At 36.6% G+C, this 13,600-nt stretch overlaps 1 protein-coding gene across 6 annotated transcripts in view; it reads right to left on the bottom strand.

Annotated features, from left to right (window-relative positions):
• Nucleotides 1-13,388, bottom strand: part of LOC149532158 (purple acid phosphatase 18-like) — a 101,362-nt gene extending 87,974 nt beyond the window's left edge. For 2 of the 6 annotated variants that reach the window (XM_089809886.1, XM_089809887.1), the window contains exon 1: nt 12,796-13,104. Coding sequence is in view for 2 of the 6 variants with exons in the window: in XM_089809885.1 (XP_089666011.1) it covers nt 12,796-12,873 (78 nt within the window). In the remaining 4 variants the exon portion in view is untranslated. The other 4 variants (XM_089809885.1, XM_089809888.1, XM_089809890.1 and 1 more) reach the window with 4 other exon arrangements.
• Between the last annotated feature and the right edge of the window lie 212 nt (nt 13,389-13,600).

The following is a 13,600-nucleotide window of genomic DNA, read 5'->3' as shown; positions in this document are numbered from 1 at the left end:
GCAAAGATGCAATAACTGCTTTATTTAACTACTACATTGTTTTGCGGCTTCGCAACCATAAAACTTAACTTGTGGTTGAACCTTGCAATGGTGCGATAACAAGGTATCTCTACTTCTCCACCTTAACCTTGGGTCACCTTTAACTATAGGAGATGTAGCAATAGCTTCAAATTTGACTGCCCAAATTACTTTTCGCAACTTAAAATTTATTATTTACCTTGCTGCCGACAATGTTGCGATGACCTCTTTGGAGTTAACTGTTGTTCCTTTCACGGCTTCGTGACCTTAAATCTTAACTTGTCTCTTAACCCCGTGAAGCTGCCATAATAAGTCATTTCCACTTCTCCATTGTAACCCCAAGTTAATATTAACTACCCACGAAGTAGTGAAGGCTTACAACTCTGACTACCATGGTTATGATTCGCATCATCACAACTTAAAATCTTTTAAGCCAAACACAAGTTGCGACCCTGCGATCTATAGTTAATCCCCTCTTCACGGCCCTAACTTGAATGTTAGCACTAATGCCCGCGATGTTGCAATGACCATGCAAATAACTACTTCGCGACTTTGTGGCTACCAAAACAGTTGGGGGGCAAAACAAAGAGATGAAGCGATTGAAAAGATTTCGCGAAATTGCAACTTAAAACATTTAGGGATATGACTTAGGATACATGAAAATATCAAAGGACTTAGGGGTATGAAGAAATTAAACACATAACCAAAGTTTTTAAAGTATCCCTCTTTTATACTTGCATACCAACTTGTGGATAACCCATCAAGACATAGGGTATGATAATGGTTCTAGGGTTTTTTTTCTTAAGGAGTAACAGCATTCTAAGAAACCCTAAGCAACAAAACATATTTTCTTCCTACTTTTCACAAGATACAAAAAAATTTAAACTGGGTAAAAATTCAGGCCATCAAACTACATCCCAAGAAGGTGGGATACTTGGCCTATGTGCATTAAACTTGAGGCTCTTAACACCTACAAACATGGGGAGACAAACCATTAGGATGTTGAACTAGAACGACGTCTAAGTAACAAACTAAAACACGTCTTACCATGGGAGACACTTTGTTTTGTTTTTAAACTCTCCTTTATATATTTTACATTTTAGTTTGAAGGATAGCCACTTCCAAACCAGAACGTGCAGAGTTGGATCATTCAATTACCCCCTTTGATGCACTGAGAAGCGATGATGATAATCATGAGCTACCTAGTGATCACGATGTTGTTCACGGTGACATTGCTAACATTGATGCTAGTGACAATATTTGACACATCAAGAGAGGTTCATATGTTTGATGATATTTGATCAGTGATGGTTGACTGTCAGTGTTATCATTATTTTTGAACTAAAACATTGCTATGGTGGTGCATTTTGGCATTTTGCTATTTTATTTGTACTAGAAAATTAATATATATGGTGATGTATTTTGCTATGTTATTTTACTATTCGCATAGTGGTGTATTATGAACTTATTTTCAGTTGTGAATATGTATATATTTTTTATTGTTTATTTTTATGTGTTTTTGTACGGACAAGCCCAAAGCGAACCCAAATTCACCCAAAAAAAATTTAATTGAATCTCAAAGCCAAATCCAAATATGAATGAGGACTGGAAACTTAGCAACTAAATTTGTAATGGTCTCAGCATGCCATAGAATCCTTGATAGATAAGCATTGAGCTCAACTAGACTTTCCTTCCTGACAAGACAATGGAGGTTGATACCCACCCATGTTACCCTTAAGAGAAAAGCATGACAAATCTTACATGTCATATGACACTACGAGCGACTAATCAATAAGAAAAAGATGACACATCTATCATTTTCTCCACATTTATTTGCTTCAGCTAAATCATATTTTAAAGATTACAAGCAAATATTGTGAGTATCTTTCAAATTGGGTTTAAGTTCATAATAGAAGCTTGATTCTTATTAAATAAGATTGTGCGAACTTCTCAAACATTGTTGACATGATAAATTTTATGTGATTAAATGGATATATTTACCTTTGTTGAAAACTGGATGATAGACAGGCATGATGTGATTAGGAAGTTGTCTTGAACAATCTTTTTGGTTTTCTAATTAGTTAATCAAGTTACTTCATTTCCTATATCTTAACCTGAATTAGAGTTAAAATGTTGATAAAATTATCAAAACCACTAGTGTAGCAAATGAATGTACAGCCAGTGCATCATTTACCACAGTATTGAAACTGAAATGAGTATAAACTGACAGATTTATTAAGATTTCCTGATATGATAGTGTTGTATGAATCATGTTTTGTTAAACGCTAGTCATAATTTCATAGAACTGAAATTATAATGTGATGTAACTGCCCATTTATGACAGGTCCCCCACTGCCCGACAGTCCCTTTTATCTTTATTGTACTTGAATTTTGGGTTGTGATTTCTCTGAGTGATGAATGTTGTGGTCCCTTTTTGGCTGTCCTCTTTTTAATGTTTCTCGATTTAAGCTGAGGTCCGTTTGGCCTGCGCATGGCAGCCATTCATGGGAATTAGCTGTGGTAGTTCCAGCAAAGGCATAAAGGATAAACTTGCCATTGCGATTTGGCTGATACTGCATGTTCATTCTATATCTATTCTTGGGATAAGGTGTCTCCACCTTGCAATCCTTATGTTCATGTCTTGACTTTTGTATGTACTGCTGTTTCAACTTTTGTGTCTTTGGTCTCCCCTTGAGAAAGTTGGCATCCCATTTTGAAAAAGGATAGATTGTATTCTTGTGGAACCTTACATAAGGATGTAGGCATCTCACTCTTGTCTTGACTTGTTTGGGCACGTGTCGACATCTTGGGAGGTGTGCAAGAGCAACATGACTAGTTTTATGGTGGTCATATATGACAGATTCTTATGTAAGAGGAAGGTTACATTGAAATACTGATCAGCCTTATGATAGTGTTAGACCTTGCCATGAAGCATCTACTGCTTGGAAGCATAAGATTAAAATCTCTGAGGAGTGGCAGATATCTCTGCTTCTCGTGAGAACTTTTGCAAAACACAAAAACCTAAGGTTTCTTTTGAGATATTGATGCCGAGAAGACCTTAAATTCTCGGCAAGAAGTTGGCCACTTCTCTGTGATAAATTGCGAACTTCTCGTGATAACTTAACTACTACTCGTAGGCGCCACCAATGAAACTAAGACACCCACGATTTTCCCAATCATTGTTTGTTTTGTAATTTTGAGTGTTTGGAGAAGAGAAGGGTTTTGGTAGAGAGAGTCTTTGGCAGCCTTGTAGATCGATTGCAAGTGGATTTGCAATGGACTAGTTTTTACCAGAGCCACTGGGAAGGGGAAGAGGAAGATGTAGACTAGTTGCATGTTGTACTTGACATTTGTATTTTCTTATCTTTTTTATAAACACAATTTGCTATTTTTAGTTTGCTTCAGAGTTCAAAGTCTTTGACTATGTCTGCCAGCCATTGGCATTCCACACGAGGATGCGAATTTTTAATATATTGCATTTATTTATATCTAGATCAGCTTGTTTGGTTTGTTTACACATTTACTGACTCATTAGATGCATCACCTTATTGAATTTTGCAAAAATAATGCATTTCTAATTAATATAAGTCATTTTTAAAATTCCTGATATTTTCTCAAGAAGTTACTAATTTATCTCTAATATTTATGAAGAATGGTTTTTTTGGCCTCACTGATAAGTGGTAGAGAACAAGATTTTGAACTATGCTTGGAAGAATATAAACAAATTGGCTAGTCAAATATTTTATGTTATGATACTATGACAAGATGAAGGAATATAATAACTAAGTTACCAATTTGGACTCTAGTTCAAGTTCAGGTTCAAACATTTAGTCTACGGGTTTGGCCAAAATTTAATTGGGGTTGAGCTCATCCATACGAAAATATATGCAAATAAAAGATATATACATATTTGTAGAAGTAATTAAATCCATAGATGTGAGTATCGCCGACTAGAAAAAATCGCGATTTTTTGGGGCCGGCAATTTAGTCGCCCCAAAAATCGCATTTTTTTTTGCAAATTAATAGGCGATTAATCGCCTAAAAATCGCAATTTCTTGGGAAAAAATCGCGATTTCTTGGGAAAAAATCGCCCGCGCTCGGCAGTCACATAAAGTGACGAAAAGACATTTTTTTCATTCGGTTTTTAAATTGCTTAGGGCATTTTGGAGAGGAGAGGATAGAGGAGGAGTTCTTGGCAAGCAAGAGGCGAAATCGAGTGCATTTGGAGGCCTTTTGATTCAATTTCTTTGTTACTAGGTAAGTGATTTGAATCTTTGTTTTTTATTTTTGCAAGAGATTGTATTCTTTTTTCTTGCATGCAAATGGATAAAAATACATTCCCAATTAGTTAGGAATGCATTTGATAAATGTAAGCAAGATTAAATGCATTCATTTGCATTTTTTTCCATTCTAGATCGAATTTATGTTAGAAATTTGCACTTTTTTGAAAATTTGAAACCCTAGCAGCTAATTTGTTTGAATGTTATTTGGATTTCAATTTATTGGCACTGTTATTGGAAAGTTGCTTGAATTCTTTGTTTAACTGTTAACTTTGATCTTTTTATAATTTATTTATAGCTTTTTCTTTTAAATTTGTATGCGTAAGGCAGCCCGCAGCAATTTTAAATGGCAGACAAATGGCCATTGACTCCATGCCCTTCAGGCTACATTGGCACCAGGCCAAAGAATGCGAGAGATCAGGCATAGAAATATGCCTATGAAGCACCCGATGAACCAACCAAAGTGATTTGCATTCGATGTGAAAAAGTAATATCCAGGGGCATTTACCGGTTCAAATATCACATCGCAGGGATCTCAAAACATGATACGAATCCTTGTGAGAGTACAACAGAAGAAATAAAAAGGTTTGCAAATGCCTTGCTTGCAGTTGGAGAGCAAAAAAAATTGCAAAGAGAGCAGAATAAATTGCATGTCAAGGCAACCATAGCAGAGACCCAGGGCAGTTTCGTTGATGTTCAAGAGGAGGAGGCAGCCATTGAGAGCATGGCCGGCTCTTATCGTGGACCGCGTGTCCGCAAACAAGATGGTTTTTCTTTCACGAGTTCCGCTCCCACTCCCACTCCTACACCTCCTAGCACTTCCACACCATCAAGATCAGCAGGTGCTTATGGGATAGGGAGCTATTTTGTGCCGAGGCACACACCTAGTGCACAACCTTCATTAGAGGCCACTAGATAGAATAAGGAGGTGCATGACCAGGTGGACAATGCACTAGCAGATTTCTGGGTTTTCAACAACCTTCCTATTAGTGTTGTTGCCAGTCCCTATTGGGAGGCTTTGGCCACAAGGTTGACAGTTGCAGGAAAGGGTACAAGTCCCCTTCTCGTTTTGTGTTGGGTGGCAGGTAAGCGAATAATTTTATTACACTCAATTTTCTTTTAATTTTTAACTTTTTACTTAGTTCTAAATTTTAATTAATTTATCTAGAAATTAGAATGTTGATTACTAAAGTCTAAATCAATTTAAAATTACTAAGAATCTAAGACATAACTAAATTTTGTTTTTGTAGGCTTATTAGAACTGCTGTTGAGAGGGCCAAAGCATTTGTTGAGGAACGGAAACAAGAATGGACAAAATTTGGTTGCACCATTCTTTCTGACGAGTGGACGGATGGGAAGAGCAGGATCATAATTAATTTTTTTGCCTGCTGTAATGATAATGTGGTGTTCCTGAAATCAATCGATGCCTCCAGCAAGGTAAAAAATGCTCAGACATTGGCATTGATGTTGGAGAACATAGTCTTAGAGATTGGCATTGAAAATGTGGTGCAAATCATCACAGACAATGCTGCTGCATATTTATCAGCAGGTAAACCGTAATTTTATGTTGCATGTGCATTGTGAATTTCACAATAAGAATTTTTAATAGTTTGATATTTTTGAAAAGTTGGAAACTAATTAGTATTTGCTTTTACAATTGGCAGGAAAACTCCTACAGCAAAGGCACCCCACTCTCTCTTGGACCCCGTGTGCAACACATGTCCTTGACCTTCTTTTGGAGGACATGGGCAAACTTGAGTGGGTCACTCCAATTGTGGAGGATGCAAGGCAGGGGACAAAATGCATATACAATCACCCATGGGTCCTTAGCCTGATGAGAGAGCACACTTATGGCAAAGAAATTGTCAGGCCTGCCGTCACAAGGTTTGCAACAATTTTCTTGACATTGCAAAGCATTCTCGATAATTTGGTTTCTTTGAAGCAAATGTTTGTTTCCAAAAAATGGCTTGATTCCACATTTTCAAAGAAGAGTGAAGGAGAGAATGTTGTGCAGATTGTGTTTGATAAATATTTTGCAAATAAGGCTGATGAAATAGTAAAGGTAACTACAAAATTTTAAGTTTTAGTTTACACTTTACAACTTTATAACATAATAAGTTTGTAACTCAAGTAAATAATAATTTTGTAACTTGTCAATTAATTTCAAATTTATATTGCAGGTGTCTGAGCCTTTAGTCAGAGTTCTGCGTTTGGTTGATGGAGACCAAATGCCAATGGGTGAACTATATGAGGCCATGGACAAGGCCAAAGAATCTGTCAAAAATTACTACAAGGGGGAAAGCATCAAATATGAACCCATTTGGTAGATCATTGATAGAAGGTGGAATAATCAGCTCCACCAACCCATTCATGCAGCAGGATATTTCCTCAACCCACGTTTTAGGTATACCGTAAGCTCATTCTTGCTCAAATTTAAGTTAACGAAGACTTGAGTTCATTTTGCTTTTGTAGGGTGTTGGGTGTGTACTAAAATTGTAAGACTTATTTGTTTTTGGTTTTTGGTTTTAGGGCTGATGGTACATATGCAAATCCTGATGGAGAGGTCATCAGAGGCCTAAGTGAGTGCGTCCAAAAGATGGTAACCAGCGAGGAAACAAGAGATAAAATCATCACTGAGCAGGAGATCTTCACTTCAACAAGGGGCAAGGTGTTCTCCACTCCTCTCTGCAAGAGAGCAAGGCTTACACAAACCCCAGGTAATACATTTGCAAACTTCGAAATCTCAAATGCTAAATTAACATTTATGTTTCACTTTTTGTTGTCTATTAGTATTTTCTAACTTGTACAATTTTTGTGATGCAGTGGCTTGGTGGACCACTTGGGGTGCAAGCACTCCAAATCTTGCAAAATTTGCTCTCAGAATCCTATCACAGCCTTGCAACGCATCACATTGTGAGCGCAACTGGAGTTAGTTTGTTTGAGGCCATCCACACCAAAAAGTGAAACAAGTTGTCCCAAAAGAGGATGAATGACATGGTCTATGTGCAATATAATCTTAAATTGCGCATGAAAAGGGCACAACAAGATCCTCCTGGGCCAATCGATTTGGATGAGATAGATCCTTATTATGATTGGACGACACAAGAGCAGGCTCCCTTATTTACATAGGAGGACATCTCCAATTTGGAGAGGGAGGCCGCAGAGGAGGTTGTGGAGGAGGAAGGGGGTGGAACTAGATATGACATCGATTTGGATGACATCGAGGAGGGCGATGATGAGGACGATGACATTGAGCTTATTGCAGAGGACCTTGACATCTTGCACGCAGCGAATGTGGAGCTACCGACATCTAGTTCTATAGCTACACCATCTCCTGCATTGGCACAAACACAGACACAGGCACAGACCTTGCAAGGTTCTAGTTCTAGAGCTTTACCCTCTCCTGCACTCGCTAGTAAAGCGACTGGGAAGAGGAAGATGTAGTCCTGTATTTGACATTTGTACTTATTTGTAGTCGTGTTGATGTGCTTATTTGAACTCTTTACATTTGACACTTTATTTATGAGAATACAACTTCTCATGTGTTGTGAACTTGTTAGTTGTTAGTAATTTACAACTTGTCACTACTTACTTGTTAGTAATTTACCGATTAATAACTCTTTTTGCATTGATATATATCTAAACATGATTGTTTCTTATGTATTGTTAGTAATTAAGTCATTAGATGCAAAAAAACATTGAATTCTGTAAAAAAATTGCATTTTTTTATTAAAATTTGGTGATTTTTGAGTTCTCGATTTTTTTCCCGATTTTTTGCCGATTTTTCCCGATTAAACCTTTTCAGGCCTAGGCGATTAATCTCCTTAGGCAATTTTTACATCAATGATTAAATCCAAAGGACACTGACATATTAAAAGTCAAATAACGTAGCAAAATACATACACCATAGTAGTAGTCAAATATTAATCAAACTTAAATGTTACAACTTACAATATATGTTAAGCTTGTGAAGTTAAAAAAATATCATCAAGTGTTTACAATCAGCCATCATTTATCAAATATTATAAGGGTCATCAAAAATATGATCATCGTCATCCATTTTAGATGATCTAAGTTGTGGTAAGTTAAAGGAATGACTAGTATTGCCACTAGCGCTATCAAGCTCACTAGTTGGCTCATAGTCCTCATCAACATAAAGTATAGCAAAGTGGGCAATAGAAGCATCCAAGTCTATTCTTTGGCTTGATATTCCTTTTCTTTTGTCTTCCCTTCTTTATAGCCACTATGCTTTTATATAAGGATCCCCAAGTTTGAATGCACAAGTCCACTGCCTTTTTGACTATAGCCTATTACACTTTATTGAGTAGATGGAGTGTGTTCTTCAACTCCTCTTTTAGATGCAAATGAACTAATTACCTAATAAGGCAAAATTGGAGTTAAAAGTTACATATTCCAAAAAATTTAACTACAAAATAAATTAAAATAGAACTTACAAGATTAAAAAAATAATAAAACTTACAATAAAATTTTGATTGCACAAGGTTCTAGGTGTAAGTTTCATAATGGAAGTACCACCGTTGTGAGTGTCAACAATATACTTGTCCTAAAGACTATTAAGGCCACAACCATTAGAGTATGGATAACCCATGAACTCAACCCTTAGTACATCCTGCATGTCTTGATTAGTGAAGAGTCTACGAAGTGTTGCCTTGCACCCTTGAGCAACTTCAAGATCTTATGTGCGGTCACTCTAGTGGTATCTACAAGGTATTAAGAACTATAATATTTGGGGTTTAATGCGCAAGAAGATGAAATGGAGTAGTCATTTTGTTTCATTACTCTACAATGATATGGTGTATTTCTTTTTAAAGTTTTCATTCACAATCTTGAACCTTTGTATTTATGATGATTTCCACCTTCTCAATCATTGAATCAATGCCATCATATACCTTACCTTACCCGAACAAGGCCTATCCATGTTAGTATAATGGATCATGCTCCATTTTAGTATAATGGATCATGCTCAATATAGGCTTAGTTAAACTAAGGAGATACTCAACATGATCCCACCAGATGTCATTTAACCTTTGTTGCAATTGAAGTGTTAGATTGTGTCCATATAGACCAATTTGGGCTGACTATCATGTTAGAAAGTCCCTCGTGTACCTTTACAAGTCGCTTTATCACAACTATGTTGGAGGAAAAAACAGTCTTAGCAAGCTGTTTGAAAGTCAAACTAATTTAAAAAAATTGAATTAAAATAAAACTAAAAAGTTTACTGAAGTGAATCATTTTATTATAAAACTTACCTTCAGCAGCTCCAATCTCGAGAATGTTCTAAAATATACTTTCTTACCTATGGTGGTTGGTGACAAACATTTGGATGTTTTCAGCCTTATACATTTGTTTGATCAATCAATTTTGATGCCAATTTTTTTGTACCACTAGGTTGAGGGAGTGGACAATACAAGGTGTCCAAAATATGTGTGAATACCTTCCTCAACCAATAACCCAACAACCTTTCAGTTTTTGGCACTATCTATTATACATTGCACCGATTTTTTGAGGATCCACTTCCTCAATGGCTTGAGAATGTTAGCAATAAAAATACCATCTTTCTTCTTTCCTTTGTAATCCATTGCCCTCAAAAGAATTTGCCCCTTTAGGGGACACTGCAATAACATTGATCAATGATTGAATTTTTGCATTTTTCCATCCATCAAAAATAGACACCCCTGCTTCAATCAACAAATCCCTTATGGGCCTCAAGGACTCCCCTATGAACTTCACCTCTTTATCCAATAAGGTGTTATGGACCTTTTCAAAACTTGGACCCTTGTAGCCTTTTGGAGCCTTATTAATTGACCCCACCATTTTTTGCCACTACCGTGAGTGAACGACATTGAATGGCAATCCATTTGTATACACTTATCTCATTGTGTCTTGATCAGCAATCTCTAGACTTGTTATGAAATGTCTTTTCCAATGGTACCTTTCATCTCTTATGTGTAGAGGCCACAAGCTCTTTAAAATATGGACAAAAAATTGATGGCTGTTCGTAGGTTCAAAAGAAGGTTGTGGTTTCATCTCTCTTAGTCCTTTATTTACAAAGGATGACTCTGACTTTATGTACACCTAGATACTTAGTCTGATTTTTCTTGCTCTTTAATATATGCATAGAATACTTTATTTGGAAGGGCTTTATTAGTTGGACCTAGTCCACTTGTACAATGTTTGACGCCTTGTCCTAGGAGCTTGGACAAAAGAGCTTTCACTTGACTTATGAGCTCAAATATCTAACTTTACAATGTTGACAAATCCAAGTATAACCTCCACAACCTAAAAAGTGATGTACCATTTCAACATATTTCCTAAGGGGAGACTTTGAGTTAGTTTTGAAAAGAGGTAGGTTCAGGCAGCTAGAAACACTTGCCATTTTAACATCTAAAACAACAATTTCATTAAACAACACATTTGAAACAAACCAGAAAAAAAAACAAAAAAAACGAGAGAGTTCATTTGTAAAAAAAATGTAAGGGATAAAAACCAAAACTTCAGAAAGTTTACCTCTTTTGAAGAAATCTTCCTATAGAATCTACTTGATATCAAACCAACACTTGCAAATGCATAAGAATAGCACAACCAGCTTGGAGCATTCAACAATCATTGTTCAACTCTATTCATGCGCTGGCAAGCAAGAGAATAAGTTCAGCAAATGAGGAAAATATTTTTGAAGTTTTGCTTTTCATTTACAAAATGAAAATGAGGTTCATTTTGTCTTTAGGATGTTCTGTATGGCATAAATTAGGTCTGGTGAGGCAAAATGAACCTTTTACAATTAAGAGTAAAAATAAGTAAACTAAGACTTACCAAATTCAGAAGAATGGCAAGTCTGGGGACAAAATTCATCTGAAGTTCACCAAGGCGAGACCCACAGCCTAGGTCCAATCCTGTCTGAACCCACAGCAGACTAGACTCAAACCGTGAAACAGGTTCAAACTGGCCTGAGACCCAAAGTCCAAACCCTGTGGTGTTATTAATAGCTAGGGGTATCTTACACCAAGGGAGGCATTGGGATTTGAGATCAACTGATTTGGGCGCTTAACCTCTCTTGATCCTATCAATGGTTTCCAAAACCATCCTATAGTTTTTTGTAATTCTTCTATAAATTGAAGCTTGGTCTTAGAGATTGGATAAGTACCCAGATCTAATTCAGTAACTTAGGTTTACATGCGTAAATACAGATTTTCTCAAGCACTTACAACATATTAAAAACAAACAAAATTGACGGTTACAAGCTACTGAAGCAAATTAGTGAGAATACCTCTTTGGTAAAATTGCCTAAATATTTTGATATTTGTCCAATTATAAATTTCACAGAGATTTACCCCTATCTTTTAGGTTGCAAAAACCTTCAAGACAAGAACATACTGGGAGCAGTGACCAGTCAATTACCACAGATAAAGATGATTGAAAAGATACCAAACCTTAAGGTTACTACTACGAATTCCGAGAATTACAATATGCATTCAATGAAATAGCTTTGCTTACTTTAACCCAAGGAGAGGGAGAAGAATACATGAAATTTACAAAATCAGATCTGTAAACCTTAGGCTGAAGGTTCAAAATCTTAAAAAGAGGGAACGAGGATGTAACTACTCTTTTGTGACAGGTCCCCTACTACCCATCAGTTTCTTCTGTCTATTGTATATTTGAATGTTGTAACCGTCATCAGTAACAGATGTTTGTGGTCGATGTTTGGGCTCTCCATTTTTTATTTCAGTTTTGGTTTAAGTTGAGGTTTTTGTTCAATGGTCTATGTAGTCTCTTACATTCATCTCACATTCTGCATAGTCTCATTATACATTGCTGGCAGCTTCGGAGGCCTAATAGACCAAGCTTTTTAATACTTCTTTATATCGTAGGTTACTGCTTCTGTGGCTGTTAGACATTACATTGTTTCAATTTCGTTTGCTCAAAACTCGAATGAATTTCTCAAAGGCCTTCTAACCGTATCGTTTTATAATACTGACAAGTTAAAGGACTTCAGCTCCATAACAGGGAGCTAATCTCATTGAAGAAACTACTACTGTTTCATTGAACAGGTAAGCCTATGAGACCCATTTCACAACAAAATGGCAAGCTTTAGAATCTTATTATGAAGATACAGACCTGCTGTTTTAGGGGAGGCAGGATTGGAAAAGTTTCTGGCAACAAGGGGCTTGAAAACTTAGCAGTGCACGCTCGAACATTTTAGGGGAACTTTTATTGGCAAACGATGCTTCCATCTAGACTAGTTTTTTTTATAAAACTGTTCGAAAAACATCATGCATCAAAATGTTTCGGCGGACTCTAAAAACAATAGTGGGACTAATAGTACTATCTCCCATAAAACTTGTTCACTACAATTATCTCCCAGGTTTCCTCAACAGCAATTCTCTTCCATGTTTCTATCTAAATCTGATATATCTGCTTATTGATCAAAGTTTACACTAGGTTTAGGCCTAAGAGAAGGAAGCAGAGCATAGAATATTACCTGTTCAGGACCAGCACAGAGGCATAAGTAAACACCAACCGACGTGAGTAGAAAAACAAGTGAAAAGACGACACCCATTTCTGATAACCCCGTTCGACACCAACCCACATCCCCAATGGAACTGAACAACTGTTCCCAGAAATTGGGGCGTAGTAGTTAAAGTCATTAGATGCAGCATCGAGACAAGAGCTTCCATGCATTGGAAACCAGAACGTGTGTGTACGTGTGGATATTTTTAATCATTTATGGAGTAAATGCCAGCTTAAATTTATAAGTATTTAATAAAGTTTCTACTACAAGCACAAGAGCTCAAGCCAGCCAGCAAACCTGTGGTCTCGTTGAGAGCGTACACAGTTGTGGGGTTGACGAAGAGCGTACCCATTTGGTTTATTGCTAGACATTCAGGACCCGAAATTAAATTTGATGGCCAAATTTTGTGTTTTTTTGACTCGTGTGAAAAGACTTGGAGAATATGAGATCGACGGCTAAGGACGACGACAACTGCCTACTGTTGTGAATTAAATGCTAGAACAGTCGGGGACGGTGATGTGAGCGGACTGTAATATATATAATTAGCCTGTAAAATCATACAATCCATGGTCTGAAGATGAAAATTTTTCCTCTCGGAAAGGAGATCTTATGTTGTTAGTGATGAACTATAAAGAGTAGAATGTCAAGTTTGTTGCGACTTATTATTATTGTCATTATTATCATTAGTCCCTCCTTATTTATAATTTATAATAGGTAGGGAATTAATGTTTTCACTACACTCTTTTTAATTAATTTGTCCAGTTTTAAAAAATCA

This window comes from Cupressus sempervirens, chromosome 11, assembly GCF_028749045.1.
Source record: "Cupressus sempervirens isolate cs-2001-9-10 chromosome 11, ASM2874904v1, whole genome shotgun sequence".
Lineage (NCBI taxonomy): Eukaryota > Viridiplantae > Streptophyta > Pinopsida > Cupressales > Cupressaceae > Cupressus > Cupressus sempervirens.
The sequence above is the reverse complement of the archived record's forward strand: the minus strand, read 5'-3'. Positions and strand labels throughout refer to the sequence as shown.